Source organism: Actinia tenebrosa, unplaced genomic scaffold (assembly GCF_029948245.1).
Source record: "Actinia tenebrosa isolate PJP-AT-01 unplaced genomic scaffold, QUT_ActTen_1.0 PGA_scaffold9__36_contigs__length_13948895, whole genome shotgun sequence".
Taxonomy (NCBI): Eukaryota; Metazoa; Cnidaria; class Anthozoa; order Actiniaria; family Actiniidae; genus Actinia; species Actinia tenebrosa.
This window is the reverse complement of record NW_028292586.1, coordinates 8,861,876-8,879,996: the sequence shown is the minus strand read 5'-3', so window position 1 is coordinate 8,879,996 and position 18,121 is coordinate 8,861,876. Positions and strand designations below refer to the sequence as shown.

The window sequence follows — 18,121 nt, the reverse complement described above, 5'->3', positions numbered from 1 at the left end:
ACTTTCTCGGCGTTTTGACGCCATCATAATCAGACATCGCTTTTAAGAGTGAAGTGATCAATTGAATTGTTGCAAGTACTTACTGATAAACCAATAATACATTCCAGTCTATCCTGCAACGCTTTACCTATGGGAAAACCCTAGCTTTGAATGAGTCTGATTGTACGTTTTAAGAACATCTCATAAACCAGAAATTCCTTTTGGACTGTACAGTCTTGATAGACTTGTTCCAATTAAATTCGACCTCTCGATTTAGTTAGTATTTCACGAACACGTTTTTATTTCTCTTCCCACAAACTTCATTAGATTTTGATGGAAATTGGTACATAGATGGATCTCGGGTTGAATTAAGAGTGATCACCTGACTAATTCAAGATGTATAAGGTTTCGGTTTTTATTTTAAAATGCGGTCACGAGTTTGAATAAGTGAAACATACTGACTCTATAAATAGACTTTACTTCAAGGCCATAAAAAATTGTCGTTTGAAAAACTTGGTTATACTAACTAGGCAAATTAGAAACGTAAAGCTGTTCGTCGTGCTCACTCATGAACTTTCCGTATTTAGTTTTTCCCTGTACATAGCTAAACTCGGGCACCGCCTAAATGTTAGGTACTTTTTTCAATTATGACGTCACATATCGAGTGACCTCATGAAAATTAGCATTAAGGATTGATATCAATATCCACGAACATTTTCCGGCATTAAAAGCTAGCTAATATATTCAAAGTAGGGTACCTTTTTATGTTAAAGATGTCAATTCTTTACGGGGGGCATTTTCACAAGGATAAAATTAGGCTTTAAAATACTTGACTTGTCTGCTGTAGAGTTTTTTATTCGAGCGAAGCGAGAAATTCACGAGCGTAGTGAGCGAGAGAATGTCTAGGTGTTTTTTTCAAAATGATATCCCGCAACGAAGTTTTTACTGGGTTGCCTGTGAAGGTCAGTCGTAAAATGTCTTTTCTACTGGGCTACCTGTGAGCTCGCCAAATAAAGACCAACCTATTAGCATGACATCCTAGTAAAATCCCCAACCTTATTATGATGACACACCCAAACATACTCTCTTTACATACAGTCCAATTACCATTCGTTTGGCATCATTCATTTGACATTCATTCTTCCTGGACTTGGGTCTCCATCAGCCGTAATCCAATTTATTTCATTCTTTACACCACGACGCTCTAAACGCACCGAGTCAGAACAGGCTCTGGTGAATAACTAGGAACGTAAAAGAAAAGGAACATTGAAATCCGGCGAAGATAATAAACATGAAAGCCGCAAGCCCTAGAAGATGACAGCTGAATAACTCGCTGATGCGGGCTCAAGGGTATGCCCTAAAGGACAAAGCACTCGTTGTGGTCATATTCTTGCACTTAACTAACCTAAATAGATTCTCAAGAAAACAACAGAAATTGCTACATACTGTAGAGTTTATTAATTGATTCATATCATTAATATCAACTTCATTTCCATTTCCGTTCGAAGTGCCTAGCCATTTTCCGTACACAATAGCGTTTAACAGCTTGGTTATGTGGGCAAAACCGAGCAATATGCCCTTCCTGATAACAAATGAAACATGTTCTAGGACCACGAACACGAAGGTATGGAGCATATGGACGCGTTCTCCCAGCAGCAGGGAAACTCCATAAATTCTAATATCACTTTCTATACACTCAACTTCAGGCTCCTCTGGTCTTAGATATCTCTGGCCACTTTCACTTTGAATTCCCCTCCACTTCCCTTTGAGTTTCAGCTTGAACATTAACTGCTTGATCATTTGATATTATAATAATTTACAATGTTTACACTAATCTTTTTCTCCTTTCACACTGTTCCCTTTCAATTCAAGGCACCTCAGGCCATACTTTACTCTGATGTAACTGAAACAAGGCTCCTCAAGCCTTAAGGCACCTCTGGCCTTACATGAACTTAAAATAGAGTTAGGCCCCTCATGCCAAAACGGGCTCCTCTGTCCCCAATACAACAATGAAAGCATGGCATAAACAGATAGCTGCACTTATCGACCGTTACTAATTAGCATAACCATGTTGTACAAAATCAACGGCAAGCGAAGCAAAATAGCCTAAACCGCGAAAAATGGATATCCCAAACAGAAAAAAACACTGTAAAATCTAAGAAAACTAAGATATACCTCTGTAGCTTGGTAATTTTCTCCATGAAATGAGTCGCAGATCGAGCCCCACGATGAAGATTCCGTGGCCGTGGCAATCGAGCATGAGCTTAAACTTGAAGTAGTTGTTGTTACCGAGGTTGAAGAACTCAAAAGCGGCGTAACAATTGAAGCTGTAGTTGTTGAAGTGGTCGGCTGAGATGAAGGGGGTTCTAAAACGGCAATCATTTGCTGAGCATTCTCGGCCATCTCTGCTGGACGAACGGCGAAGTCATAAACAGTGACTTCTCTCGAACTTGGTTCGCGTCAAGTGACACATCTATATAATTTATGCTACCTTATATAATACCTATTACGTCATCAGGATGGCTAGTGTATATTCATGAATTCGAATACGAGTATGGATCAAATTGTGACTTTTTTCTAACGTTATGGATTTTTTGATATGAAGCTAAATGACCCCATTTGTTGTCAAAAGCGATAGAAAATATCGATAATGGCGGCATTCAAAAAATCGTCGAACGATTTTTTTCTAAATGAGGTTCTTTCGCAAGTTCACAACTTTGTACTTATTTTTATTTGACTGCCTTAAAATCCTTCAATGCATATGAAATTAAAGGAGAATATTTGAAAAAAGATATATCTTTTAGTGACTTCATGAATTAACAAACGTATTTCTAGTTTGATTCACTAGAGTGGTTTTCACAAACTAGTGAAACACACACAATACAACAATTTGTATAGGAAATCGCATGGTTTCGAGTGCACTTTGGATTAAATTTGCACGAGCGGGGTTTCAAAATTTTCAAAATTGCACGAGTCCAATAGGGCGAGTGCTATTTGAGCTTTTTGAAAACCCGTGAGTGCGAATATAGATGCAAAAATTTCGAACCAAAATTAGATAGAAAAAAGGCCTGTTGGAAAAAATGCACCAAGCGAAGAACTCGTTAGTTTTTGTCAAAAATCGGTTTACAAAACAATATTTTATTTAAGTAAAAACATGTTTAGAAATCTTTTTTTTTTTTTTTTTTTTTATCTTCAAGACTTCAAATATTCAACATTTTTTGAGAAAACAAGTAAGCGTATTGCGAAGAAATTCTGCAAAACTTACATAAATCATCATCAAATATCCTTCTTTTTTCAATTCCTAAACACTAAGAGGAAAGTTGAATAAGCTGCTTTCTTTGTACAGAAGTATTATTACCTCTTTACGGATAAAGTAGGCGAAAGCTCTTAAAGTTTCAACATCAAGTTTCAACGTCTCTCGCTTCAATTTTCGTGTCAACGGACCTTGAACAGCTGTAAAATGGCCCAACTGATTTTTTCTTTCCTTCTTAATTCTCAGATAGCAAGCAGGGAGTCCTCCTTTTGCCATTCTCAACCTTTTTTGCTGTTTTCAACTGATGAAGCTTGACTTTTTTAGCATTTTTGAATCCATTTTTAAGATGAAAATCCGCCATCTTGAATTTTCTGAGAACTTCCAGAGAGGGAAGGCTGTTCTGTTTCTATGACAACTGCTGTGATCTGATTGCCTAGTTTGAATTTCTTTTGTCAGCATAATACAAAATAACCATGCAAAACAGAAAAATCGCTTTATATATTGTTTGTTTCATTCGATGACTGTCAAAATATTTTTTCTTGTCCATTAGATCGTACAGATTATAAATCAGTTGGTTTTAAGCGTTGGAAATGATTATTTTGTATAATTTTTGTATAATTGACTAGGTTGTGCGCGATCTGCATCCGGCGGACTATTTATTGTAACGAACTTTGGAAAGCGAGCATTTAGATTTTGAAATCTGGAAAGATTGGATACCCTCAGTAAATAAAAAGTTTTTCTTTAAATAAGAAAACCTAGGTCAAAAATTGGAGAAAGTAGGCAATAAAGCAAACGCACCAACGCTTAACAGCGATCTAATATTAATTCCGATTTCAGTAAAAACATTTTCATTCGAAAATTTCATCTTTCCCTTGAAATGTCTAAAAATAAAATTAGTATTGAATTGTTTGATTTTTCAGTTAATCATATATATATGCGTTGCTAGGCGCATTGAGGTTAGAAATATGCATCGTTAGGCGCATCGAGGTTAGAAATGCGCCCTAAAAGCACCTATTTATTATTATTATTATTATTTGCGTCCGCGTATTTGCGATTTGAAGTTGCATGGTAGCTCGAGGATAAAACCCCATGGAGCCACCTTAAGGTGAGGTGTACCTAAAGAGCTCACCCCGCTAGAAATATTCAATTAAAAATCGGTCGACAACATCGCTCTCGGACATTCCACAAGGTTAACTTCGTGACAGGTTCGTCAGAATTCTGCATAAACACAATGACATTGAACGTTTCGTTATGCAAATATTCTCCCGAACTTGTGGAACGACCGTGAGCGTTTTTTTCGATCGACGAGGTGAGCTATTTAGGAACACCTCCCTTCTATTTAATCTATTCAATGCCAATGTTTCTACAGCGCAATTTCTTATATGCTTCAACAAATTTTGAATCGAAGTTCAATCAAGCGGCGTCATAACTTTTTTCCTGCCCTAGACTTTCCATCCAAATTTATATAAAGGCTGCCTTAGTCTAGATGATAAGATTCTGAAAATTTCAGAAAAATCATACCTGAGGATGAGGAGAAAAAAGCCAAAAATTAAAAATAGCACTGTTTGATTTTCTTCGGCCATAACAGGCTAAAAACTTAAAAACCCTTGAAATGAAATACATAGTTAGAATGTTGAATTATTAGACACATTATATGAAAAATTCCGTTTAAATGACGCACTACGTTTGCTAAGCAAGCGAGATTAAATTGTCCAAAATTTGCTCTGAATTAGTTTGGTTCCACCTTAGGTGGTTTAGCTGTAGGATGCGCCTATTTTTGCACTAAATTACTTGACCTCGGCGGTTATTTTTTCCGTGCATTTGGGCGAAATAGATTTCCTGTGAGAAATATTTTTTTCGAAACTAAAAACACCTCTATTTATTTCACACTAAGGGCTATTGAAAAACAAAATATGAGCGAAATCGATTTTTTGACTAGTGCCATGAACATTCGATTTTGGTCGATTTTTACCGACAGTCGCTCTTAAAAAGAAAGTAGGATGAGTCGAGATTTCGGTAAAGCGGGCTAGCCTGCTTACTAGGCTGGCTCGCATCCATATAAACAGTCCCTAACTTCTCGGTGTTTGGAAATCGGAGGACGGAAACACTATTTCATGTGTTTGACATGAACGTTTGTAATTTTGGTACCGTTTTTGACCAGTTACCCCCAAAAATGCAAAGTATCATGGGCTACGAAAAGCAGATTGCATTTAAACACAAAAAACATGAACTGAAATTTCAGTTGAAAACCTTGAAAAGTACCTGAAGTTAATCCGCTATTATTTATTCAAACACCTCATTTCTTTTTGTCTTAGGAAGTGTTGGCGTGCTGAAGTATTAAATGACTGAGATATTCGTGCTGGTAGTTTTGTTTTCTATGGAAGTAGTCACGTATTGGAAAAGCTATGACGCAAGTTGGTTAACAAAAAAGTTGTTAATAATAATTCAACTTCAAATCAATATAAAGTAATACATAGCTCTTATTAACCGAGTGCGAGGTCCGTACCGTAAGTTATGGACCGAGTTTTTTCCACTGCCTTATGGCCCAAGCGCGTAGCGCGCGGGCCATAAAAAAGTGGAAAAAACGAGGATCCATAACTTACGGTACAGACCGAGCAAACGAGGTTAATAAGATATTTATTATATGGCAAGGCATTGAGATCAAAAAGAGGCGAAGCAACAAAAAGTAAAGTTGACAGCGCATGTCAAACGAGAACTGCATTGGAAGGGCTTCCTGTACGTTCCAAAAGTCATGTAGTGTTTGAGTCGCTCAAAAGGCGAAGTTTTAGTTTACTTTGAAAGAATTTAGCTAAAGTTTAAAGTTTTCTGAAATACTAGTTAACAAAAGTGAGGCTTTCTTTTGCAAAACATATAAATGCAGAGCAAAAAAGGCATCAAAAGAAGACCTCAAGAACTCAACATGAGATTGAGAAGAAAACTGTCGTACTTCAAACTTCAAGATATTCACAACCAAGATGTAAAATACTACAGCCTTCCGCTTGTTTTCCTGCCTTTTATTGAGAAAAAAACTCAAAAACTGTCTCCAGAAATGAATGAGAAGCTTTGGAAAATTACGGCTGGCTGAACATGGATAGTTTTCGTCAATTTTCAACGTTTTGACTGTTTAAAGCAGGCCGCCATATGTACAATGTCTGAAGTCATGAAGAAGGCACACTTTCGACTCAATTAAAAAAGGTACTGCCAACTCTCCTGTCTAAAAATACATTCAAATTCAAGTGGGGGTGAAATATTACTGAAATATGGACATACTTAAAGAGCGGATGAGCCTAGAAAACTGCTTAAAACGTTTACGAAAGAAACTACTGGCTTCTTCACCCGATCGATTCAGATAAGTTCAAACTGGACGTTGTTAGCTCACTGAAATAACAAATTTACGTTAATTCTACTCGTAAACCTATCTTTATTTCATTTACTGAATTAGCCGCTGTTCACCACCCTTTAGTTCGTAGTTTGACATAGTTTTAGCTTTAGCATAGTTAGTTTTTCTAGTTTTTTCTAGTCGTACAAAATCGCTCAACTAGTGCCGTGTAGAGCCTTGATCGAAAGAGTTTCGCTTGTATGAAAGAGTTGTCGCTTGTTTGATAAGTTTTACATTAAATGCCAGTGACTTTCAGTTATCTCTAATTATTTATTGAAGGTTTTCCGACGATTTTCATCCAGATATATATTTTTTTGATAAAGATTTGAATGTTTTAAAAGATCATAAGTACGTACACTCAGTGAACCATTTCATTTTTCGGTCCGTACCGTAAGTTATGGACCGCAAATTGACCAATCATAGCGCGTGAAATTACCTTGCCATATAATAATGAATACTACACCAAGGAGTAGTTTAAAATCACAGTCAAACCAATGACTTTATTTTTGGATTCTTGATTTTATTATTCGATTTGAACATTCATTATTGAAAACGAATCTTCAAAGCCTAGAATATACAAAAGCCACCCATATATTCAGTTGAAATGCAAGAGCAACTTTTTGTGCAAGGAATATATTTAATAACTGAATCTGTTCGCGTGTTTTGCGGAGGAGGGAATACCGGAAAAAAAATAGAACCCCAGACGCCTGTGGTGAGAAGCACTACTATATAAGTACTACATCTGCCTTGGTTCCAAGTAAATCTTTCACTGGATAAAGAAATCAAACCTTTCTCTCTCTCTCTCTCTCTCCCTCTCTTTAAAAAAATATTCATAAAACTATTTATCGAAATGTTTACTTTCAACCAAAAATTTCTTTACCTTTTTCTCCGAAGCAAGCCCGAGTATACCAAGAACAGGCCTAAAAAACATTGTGCTAGGCGAAACATAATTAAAATAAGAACAATATTCAATATTTCTAAGAACAGTTGCCCTGCTGGAGCCCGTTGTACAAAGTCTGAATAAATTATACTCGAATATGAACTGACAAGTGGATAAAGCTCCATATGATAAAACGCAGTGGAAAATTTTTGTTTAACCTTTGTGCAACTGAACTATCACACCATCTGGACAAACTTCAACAGCTGGATAAGGATTTATCCGATGGATAATGTTTATTCAGGCCTAGAACGCAGAAAACATCATTTCAAGAAAGTACATTTAAAATATTTCCCTTTGGTTTCCTTTTGCTTCCATTAAGCCTATATTTTCCGCCCCCTTCCCCTTCTCAAATAACATAACTGTATTATAGATGTTTTGTATCAACCACGTAATACTTTTTTCTTCCAAGCTTTCGAAGATAATTCTACACCATCAGGGTATTGAAAATAATAATAGAGCGCGAGGTAAATTCAAAAAGCATAGAATACAGTAACTATAGTTGAAAATAAAAAGCTTGGTTAAGAACAAAGTATTACGTGGTTGATACAAAACATCTATAATAATGAAAACTACGTACAATAATAAACTTCAATATAACTGTATTTACCCCCTGTAATTATGTTTGCATTTTAAATTAACTCTTGTTCACATTCAAAACAAAGCGTTGGAACAGGTGATGACAGGATTTCAAGTTTTATATGACACCGCAATTGGATTCACAATCATTTGAAGATATTAGTCATCGGTTGAACACTTTGCTAAGAGAATCAGAAAAACATGAAGGCACTTACTATTCTTTGGGTGCTTTGCTTCGCTATATTTTTCAGCGGAGCGAACTCAACCAAAATAACTTTCAATGTTGGAAAACAGCCTTATTACCGAAAACCAGAGTTCGGCTATCTTAACTTCCTTTTTCACCCAAACAGTACATTAGAAGTAGACGACACACGCCAGTTCCACGCCCAGAACTATAAACAATGTCTTCTTGCTTGTGCCAGTAACCTGACTTGTTTATCCATCAACTTTGGAAAAAAGCCAATTTTCTTTTACCAAGGGAAAGCCCAGTACCTCTGTGAGATGTTGCCGACTGATAAATACAACTCTTCGTCCAAGTTTCAAAGTCCGAATTCAGATTTTAATCACTACAGCATCAGGGTAAGTTTTTCGAAATGCTATTTTAAAAATAATGGAAAGGAAATATGTTTTTGAGTTAAAAAAAAACTTAAGGGCCCGTTTACATGATACCGGAATGAATTCATTCCGGAACGAGAATGAAATTTCATATCGCGTTTACATGAGAAAAATCCACATAACGAGTTCAAGCTACGATCGCATTGAAATGTCTGATACGCATGCGTTATTTGTTTCATTCTCCCCAGAGAGAGTTTCATTCCGGAATGAGTGTTCGTTCCACGTTTACATGATAACGGTATGGAATATCGTTCCGGAATGAGCGTTTCGTTCCGGAATGAAAACCGGGATGACTCATTCCGTTCTGGAATGAAACTTTACTCTGGTATCATGTAAACAAATATGGCAACCGGAATGAACTCGTTCCGAAATGAATCTCATTCCGGAATCATGTATACGGCCCCTACGTTTTGAAACGATTGAGCAAAACTTTACTTTAAATTTGCCTTTTAACTTCGCCGAATCAAATATGAGGAGTTTGAACAATCATTTGATGGTAAGTTACTTACTAAAGTTCATTAAATAGCTTTTTGAAAGTTCAATTTGAAACATATTTTCTTGGTGAAGTCAAGAGTTATATAATTCTATAACTATATGTAAATGTAAGTATTTTTTAATATCAGTATAAATTAGTTTAGTACACATGTCCACATCGGTCAGCCCTTGGCTGCCTGAATATTTGACCTGTATTACCAAATAAAGTATGTATATTTAAACTTCCTTGTCGTCTTTGCAAGAAAAACTTCGCACAATGAATTATTCACAATAACACAGAGAGAACAGCAAATTAATTATTAAAGGACAATATTTTAACTGCTGCTACTAAAATCAATTACGCATATACAGTTTTCTAGAAAAAAAAAAAAAAAAAGAAATCAAATATGATATAGAATATTTCATTTCTGATGGCTGAAAAAATATGGCTCAATATTTCTTGTAAGGAAGTGAGTCTGTACTTTGTCATATTCTAAACAACTAAATCCGTTTAACGTATGCTTCAACAGTTTTGTTTTCAATATTGTTTTGTGACTTCTTTTAGGCCCCGTCCACACGTATCCGCAAATTTTTGTATCCGCATTTTTTTTTTTTTCGGATACGAAAATGTTCGCGTCCACACGCAGCGTATTCGAATCGTTTTCGAATCGTTTTCACCGTCCACACGTATCCGGAAATTTTTGTATCCGCAAATTATTTTTTGCGAATACGAAAATGTTTGCGTCCACACGCAGCGTATTCGAATCGTTTTCACCGTCCACACGTATCCGTTTTCGTAAAATTTGCGGATACGGACACAAACATTTCCGAACACGTGTGGACGCAACCCGTATCCGCAAAACAAATTGGCGGATACGTGTGGACGAGGCCTTAGCTAGTTCTGCATATGCATTTCTTGTTAGCATTTTTGGTTCGAGAGAAATTCAGTCAAGTTATAAGTCTACGCTAATTAGGAAGTTGATGACGTCGTATTCTCAACTCAGGGTTTCGAATTCCTTCAACATAAATTTCAGTACGTTTCTAAGGCCCCGTCCACACGTATCCGGAAATTTTTGTATCCGCAAATTTTGTTTTGCGGATACAAAAATTTTCGGATACGTGTGGACGGGGCCTAATCGTGATTTCTATAAGTATATATTATATGCAAAATATATTCCGTATTGGGCGGAGTCGCAAAGCGACGGAGCCCAATGCATAGTATATTTTCTCCTAACTAGCAGTCAATATTTTGTGGTATTGCCGTCTCAAAATGGCAATTAGTTTTTTATCGCGATTCTACTATTATTCAATTCGAAAAATGAAGGGAAAAGCAAGGGAAGTGATCCTGATTTGCTTCCGATTCTCATTACCTAATATTCGTTTCCCTAGAAACGGTTTCTGGAAAATGCTCGCCGTTTTTGAAAACTTTGTTTTTATCAAAATTCCACTTTCATTGTAATAAAATCAGATGAAGTTTAATATGATTTTATTGCTTGAACTGTTTACAGAATGATATAATTTTTCTTTTTATACTTCATTCGTTACATCCTAATGCTTTGGAAATTTGCTCGTCAAGTGTTTGCTCAAGCAAGTTTTGACATTTTCGAGTTTACGAACCCGAAGTAAGCTTATTTGAGAAAAAAAACCTGAGGTTATTATGATTGTTTTTAAAATGTTCTATGCTATCTTTTATAATCTCATTGCTTTTCTGACCGCGCATGCTGCTTGCGCTCTATTCCGTTTGATCATATTTTCAGTGGTGTGCAATCGACACGGGTTCACAAAGCACGATAGGTAAGCAATTGAATTTGCGCAATTTCTTCTGACCGTTGTAAAGTACAGAGCTTTGCTAAAGTTCTAAGTTAATTGAAATTTTCTTGTTTGGCTATTAAGATCAAATTTTTACAAGTTCTAGATCTTTCACTATCGATATCTTTATTATTAATTTCATCCACTTGTTATTGTTTAATAAATTACGCAAACTCGTACAAAGCAGTTGAAAACAATACAGGTCTTTTAGGCACTGCCTAAAAGCGGAGCTTATAATGGACACATGGAGCCCAATTTAGATAAAACTGAAATGTTAAAATGTAACGGGTAAAAAGTCTTCAATATTTTTTTTATTCGAGATGAAGATAATGTCCCCCAAAATGAAAACTATGAAGTGAAAAAATCAAATTGAAATGCACTACATAATTTTCCTTTGCACGAGTTTTTGTTTTCGACCTTACTATTCTCTCCCACTTAGGAATTTTGTAACATATGCATAACTCATCACCAGCCATCCTAGAGGCTAGTTTTGTTAATTAACGACAAAGTTTTCCATAGCCGACATTTTTACGCTTCGAATTCCTGGTTAATTTTACTTGAAAAACTAAAGATAATTACAGGTAATGCAATAAAATATAAATTTAGTGAAATTTACCTTGGATGCCTTTCATTAGAATCCAAATTTTGAAGATTTCCCAACTTTTTAAAGATAAATCGACATCCAAAAGACAGACTTGAAAACTCTTTCAAAAAGCCGAGCAAATTATAAGCTTAAGCTTACCTTTACATAAAGATGTTTGGTTATCCATATGAAGAGTTTTACGTTTTTATGTGAACCGTATTTTGACACCAATGAAAACAAGAAAATGAATGCCTTGATAGCAACAAAAAGTAAATTAGCTGGAGATTAATAACCTTAACCCACTAAACTAATCAAAGTTGCGAGAACCCAAACACCTGGAGGTACTTTGACTCGAGGTGTCAATACCAAACCCTTATATATCAAAGAAAAGCTATGGTTTGAAGGACCACCATGATGGTAAAGCAACCAGAGCAAATGTGGCCAGAGGACCGGAATCGAACACCAACCAGTGCTGACATGGAAGTAATCCAAATGAAGTTTTCAACTGCCACAAAAGAAGAACATCCAAGCATACTAAACACCATCGACACTGCAAAATGCAGCACAATAAATCGAGCAATCAAAGCTACTGCTCTCGTTCTTCACTATGCAAGAAAATGGAAGAGCGGAGTCACTGAAATTATTTTCATCACGTCCAAGACGATGCTAGAAGCAAGAGGTGTACCATAACATATCCTTTCAGACAACGCTAAAACCTTTAAGGCAGGTACACAAGAACTAGGAACACAAACCAAAAACGTCATTGAAACATCAGCGTCACAAACGTTCCTTGCCAACAATGGCATTGTCTAGAAATTCATTACTGAGAGAGCTCCTTGGTGAGGAGGGTTTTACGAAAGACTTATTGGGATGACCACGTTGATTATCGTCAAAGATTGAAACGCGACTGGAAATGGATTCCCACACAGTTTTTAAAAATAGTAAAGCGGTAGAAAAAAGTTCGTTATTTGCAAAATTATGATAAAAAGATTATTTTTTAATTTTTAATTTTTGTTAAGCATCTATTGCTGCTGTGTGTTCTTAAGGACTTCTTCTAAATTTATGGTGGTTTTCATTTCATAAAATTCGGAAAATCTAGTGCTTTGAGCGTTGCGAGTGTCGGTGTGTGTCGCATTACAATTACACGCTTTGCCATTAAAACCAAAATATCAGGGAAACTTGAAGAGGTCGATCGGGGTCGATAAGGATTTTTTAATAGAATGTTCTTCACTTCATTCATTCTTAGTACATTTTTCAGTCATTCTTCAGATGCTAAGTTGAATGATTTCCACTTCAAACAGGAAGAAGTATTAGGGACTTCCGGTAGAAGTATAACCGGGAATTACTTGATAAACCTCCCACTTTCAAGCGGAGGAACAAAACATATTTTTTACTTTTGCTCCAAACTTCACATATTAGTAGAATAAGGTCTACTCTTGCTATCTCGTGGCAGAGGGCGAGAACAATCTCTTAATTTTTAGTTCCAAAGGAGTAGAAAGCATTTTTCTTTAGCAAACGGGTATTCGCAAAAATGCTCATGTCAAGTCATGGGAATTTGATAAGCGATGTGTTTCACGTGTCTCTTGAGGCACTCCATATCTCACATATAATCATGTGATTGTAGGCTCTGAGAGTATAGTACTACGCATACTTAATTGATCAAAGATCACGAAGAACATAAAGAAATTAAAAACTAAAAGTTAAAAATTCTCCTAAAAAAAGAATTTGTAAACATTAGTTTAATAATTTTTCTTTCAGTCCGAATGCAGCAAGTCTCCCTGTCTTCACAATTTTACTTGCATTCCTAACTATGATAACGACACCTATGAATGTTTGTGCCCAAGACCTCCTTACGAAGGCAAGTATTGCAAAGGTATGACACAAAATAGATTTAAGAACCGTATTTTGTAATTGTAGTGTAAAATTGTAAATGGGAAAAAAAAGTAATTTATCTTACGTGGAAGATGCAAGGAGTGATAGCTCAGTCTTCGGAAACAGAGGATGATGACACCGAGTGCGCGAACGGAACCCAGGTCGCGTTAGGGAGAAGCGGCGCATTAGCAGCGCTCTCCACACTTGTTAAAAGTGTTACTCTTTTCTTTTGAATCTTAACAGATGTCGATGAATGCACCACAGGACAGCATGACTGCAGTGGCAATGCTAATTGTACCAACACCATTGGCTCGTTCAACTGCACGTGCAAAGATGGTTACGTTGGAAACGGAAGAAACTGTACAGAGATTACGATTGGTACGTTGGTTGTCAATTCTTCCATGGCGAATCCATGCATCCATGCATCTATTTTTTTATTTCTCTTATTTCGTTTGCTCGTTTGCTCATTCGTTCGTTTGTTGATCAAATCGTTTGTTCGTTCGCTTGTCCATTCGTTCAGATCCTTCGTTCTACCATTCACAAAGCAATGGTTCACAAAGCAATGGTTCAATTTTCCTTTTATTCCATAATTAGCGTTGGAATCAGACATGCTCAGGGATTATGGCAATTATAGTTATCATGCCGCTTTAAAGACTTTCATGGATGAAGTACCCGAAGATGTCGTGAACACCCGATGGACAAGATGCTGGTCGGGCAAGAACGACGGCTTTGATGTGACAAGAACCTTCCATCCTCAATGTGACGGTAAAGGAGCTACGGTTACCTTAGTAAGGAAGAACCAGTACATATGGGGTGGATACACAGATGTGCCATGGTCGTCTCCAAGTAAGTTAATACGAACATCAAATGATTAACATGTTTCATGTCCTTTCGCGGGTATTATCTCGTAAACAACCTGGAAGATAAAAAATACGCCAGTTGTAATACATAAACACACGACTCTTACTGGATAGCAAAAAAATTCGGACTTTTTTGTTTATCTAATTAAATTTTGCTGGATTACGAATGTCATATCCAAACCCTATTTCTCCCTTGTGCGATACTTTCGATTGTAAGATACGAAGCAATAAAAAGCTTAGATATTTCTAAATATCTAAAGGTGTATTTGTATAAGGTGAATATATTTTAAAAAAATGATTTCTGTTCTTTAATAATATTTAACTCGAAAAAAATGTCAGAAAAAACACAGATCAAATCTTTAATTTAAAGTTTGTTTGCTATCCGTCACAACCTTTTCTACACGTAAATGAAGGGGCCTTTAGCTGAATCGATTTGTTCTCAGAGTGATGTATCAGCACGTGACTGTTTGATGAAAATGAGCTGCTAGATAAGCTATCAATAATGTATCAAATTTGAAGAAAATTATGAAAAGTTCATAATGAAAATAGGTATTTAGATGAAAACTTCAACCTACGTCGCGCCAGGCAAAGCAAATGTTGAAAATTGCCTGTAAATTCGATTCAATAACTACAGTGTTATTTATAGGCATTCATAATCATTTACACATAAAAGTATTCTTTAGGTTATTAGTTATTAGACGTTCCAAGGTTGTTTCAAGAAACGTTTAGCAATCCATTTATGTTTTCTACAAAAAAATGATTTTGATACTTGATCTATTCTCCCTAGGTTTGGTATCCCCCATTTTTTAAAATTCGCTCTTCTAAATTCTATGACAATCTTATTGCACCATGCAAAGTTTTAAGGAAAATATGCCAAACGTATTTGCTCGCTTGAGTCATTAACAATATTCGTGTTCATTGTTCGCGCGCAGCTTTTCTATGCAATAGTTTATTGCGTGCGTGTTCAACGTGATGACGTCACAATCATTCCAATGTGTTGATAAGCAAAATATCAAGAATGCCACATAGTTCTAATTTCCAGCTTGACGTTTGAAAAAAAATTGGGTCATTTTCTATAGCTCAGTGAAAAATTGGGAAGATATGTCAGGAAAATAAGATTTCTTTTTGACGGTCTTCTTGTGACTAGCGATAACAATTTTTTTCCATGTTTGCATACTGCCAGTGACCCCCAGCAATTTTTATTTTCTCATGTTACTTTTAGAATGAGAAAATGTACTTTTATTATGATGCAAAATTTAGAAGAAATATGGCGATTAGGATCTTTGCTCATTAACGTCCTTAGTATCATAATTTTTTTCTTTTTTATCTGATAATATTCCATTTATTAACAGGTACCAATACTTTCTACAATTCTACAAAGTCATTCATATTCACTTTATTCAACATCCGTGGCTTCAATCCTCAGAAATTTAACATAATAAAAACCAACATAGCTGTATACCATCATCATCATAACTATGGACCAGCGTTTGGAGGTTTAAAAGACCTCAAAATACACACTCATGCCTCGACAATGAAATATAATATTAATAAACCATACGCTTATGCCATTCCTCCTGGCTGTGCATATAATCAATATTGTAACTTCTTTACAGGCATTGAAGATTTATATACCATCGATGACATTGAAGTGTTTTATAAGAACACAATGTAACAATAAGATGCGTTCAATTAGTCTTGCGTATTCACCATTCCGAGGTTGAGGAAAAAAGCTTGTTCTCATTGGCATCACAGTGTATTTTAGGGATCTTTTAGCTGACAAAATAAACGCTATCGAAATATTTTCTCCCAAAACAGAACCACAGTGCACTATAAAAACCAACTCTACTCCATTTTTCCCTCATCCTCGAAATGACTAATTGGAAATTGGTTTCCCAGTCAGCAGATTTTAGACTTTACGGTATAGAAAGATTGGGGATTACAGAGAATGTGTGGTTGGGGTGCCTGGACTAGACATGTACCCAAGCCATGCATTCTTTGTAAATATTTTAGATTTTTGAAGGCTTTTAACTATTTTTCATGTTTAACGCAAACACGTACGTTCAAATTTGTAATAATCACTATCACGTGATCATAAGATGCATGCTTTCTCAGACGACAACACAATTAGCTCGACGAATTGACTGAAACTTTTGGTGGTCATAGTGCACTATAACCAACATAAGTTTCACTATGAGCTAGTTCTCACAGAGATTTTCTCTATTTGATGAATTAACTTTTTATAAGGATCCTCGATTGACTACATCATTTCGTGATTTCTATATTGAATATCTTGGCAACGAAAAGAGATATCATAAAGAAAGGAAAAGCCGTTCTTATTTATTCTATAAGAGCATTAAAATCAGGAAAAAATCCTGTAGGCTTGATAGGCACTTTAAAACTCACCTAAGTTCCTTGCTCGTTTCCGCGCGCTTTGCCAATTAAAGATCATTTTTTGCAGCATATTAACCATATTAGTTTAGTAAAGATGCGCAATACAAGGAACCCAAGAGCAGTTTTTTGGGCTTATGTGTTTTTCTGATGATATTATAAATGTACAAGGCTGAAAAAACTAGTAAGCGGTGGGTAAAATCATGGGCTCACCTGCTTTCGAAAAAATGTCCAATTCAGCTACTATCAATCTATAAACCAATGCCTAAGTTTTGTTTAGTGTATATAAAACTTTTGTAATGTTCCACATCGTCAGGAAATAATTTGTGCCATAAAGTTGAAAAAGAAATGAATTTTTTTTTTCTGATAGAGATGATGACATTCCTATGTGAACGCGTTGCATTTAGAAGCCAGTCCTCAATCCCCAATAAGCGCTATTCCCGTAGTCAAATCAAATGCTATGAGCCAACCAGGCGTGGTAATTCTGAGCCGACAATATTGGTTTAGAGAATTGAGTAGAAACTTGCATAGCAAGGTATAATGTTGGTTTATTACTGTTATTTAAAAAGCACTTCAACACAAAAACCCAAAGAACAACTTTTAATGAGGTTGCGCATCCTGTGGTTTTTCAGTGATCTGTAATTCCATTTTTCATATAAAGACTTCAATAAAAATCTTTAACTCACGCCAATCTAGTCTTCTTCTTCTCTTGAACAGCGTTTCTATAAGTAATGACCAAACAAGAAGTGAGCGTGGTGCAAGCTGTATGACACGTGACGTGACAGTTCTTATTATTGGTCTACCTGTGACACACCAGTTGTGATGACCCAATAAGTGTTGTTCAGATTTAATCATTTGCTTTTTCTTTTTCTATATTTAATTAATTTTCTTTTAATGTTTTTTTCTTTTTACGTACCCCATTGTTGTATACCAGGTCCAAGTATGTACCCCATGCGGAACACCAATAGATACCTTAGCCGCAGGGGACATCTCTTAAGTCCAAACTGTTCTTTGCGTCCTGCCGCTAAAATATGAATGAAATCATTTCTTTTAACACCCAGCAGCAGTTTAAGTTTCTTAATAACTATAGTGTGGTTTTCTGTTTCGAACGCTTTTCGCAAATCCAAGAAAACCACTTCTTTTGATTGGTCATTATTTATCTTTTTGATGAGATTATTGGTGAAGCTGAATAAAGCTTTTGTTGTTGAGCTTTTATGTTGAGCTGTTAATATCTTCCAAATAGGCATAAAGCTGAGAATAAGCAGCTTTTTCTATAATTTTGCTTACAGTGGGCAGGATAGATATTGGTCTACAATCATCCTTTGATGACTTATCGCCAATTTTAAACAAAAATGAGACCGATTTCCAAATTTCGGGAAACAGCCTTCAA

General features: G+C 35.9%; 1 protein-coding gene across 2 annotated transcripts; it reads left to right on the top strand.

The window, feature by feature from the left end:
• Positions 1-8,298: 8,298 nt before the first annotated feature.
• On the top strand, positions 8,299-17,413 carry LOC116290032 (uncharacterized). Of its 2 annotated transcripts, none has more exons than XM_031697007.2 (5): positions 8,299-8,706; positions 13,367-13,481; positions 13,724-13,858; positions 14,075-14,326; positions 15,693-17,413. In XM_031697007.2, exons 1-5 carry the CDS (start codon positions 8,329-8,331, stop codon positions 16,013-16,015), a joined length of 1,203 nt encoding a protein of 400 aa, XP_031552867.2. In that variant the 5' UTR covers positions 8,299-8,328; the 3' UTR covers positions 16,016-17,413. The 2 variants fall into 2 exon arrangements, with proteins under 2 accessions (XP_031552867.2, XP_031552882.1); XM_031697022.2 differs by lacking the exon at positions 8,299-8,706 and adding an exon at positions 8,950-9,238.
• The last annotated feature ends 708 nt before the right edge of the window (positions 17,414-18,121 follow it).

What these genes read in the sequence shown, in the direction of transcription:
- LOC116290032 (XM_031697007.2), top strand. Translation starts at nt 8,329, where the DNA reads ATGAAGGCACTTACTATTCTTTGGGTGCTTTGCTTCGCTATATTTTTC. An exon ending in TTAATCACTACAGCATCAGG is followed by an intron (nt 8,707 to 13,366) that starts GTAAGTTTTTCG and finishes TTTTTCTTTCAG; the next exon opens with TCCGAATGCAGCAAGTCTCC. An exon ending in CGAAGGCAAGTATTGCAAAG is followed by an intron (nt 13,482 to 13,723) that starts GTATGACACAAA and finishes GAATCTTAACAG; the next exon opens with ATGTCGATGAATGCACCACA.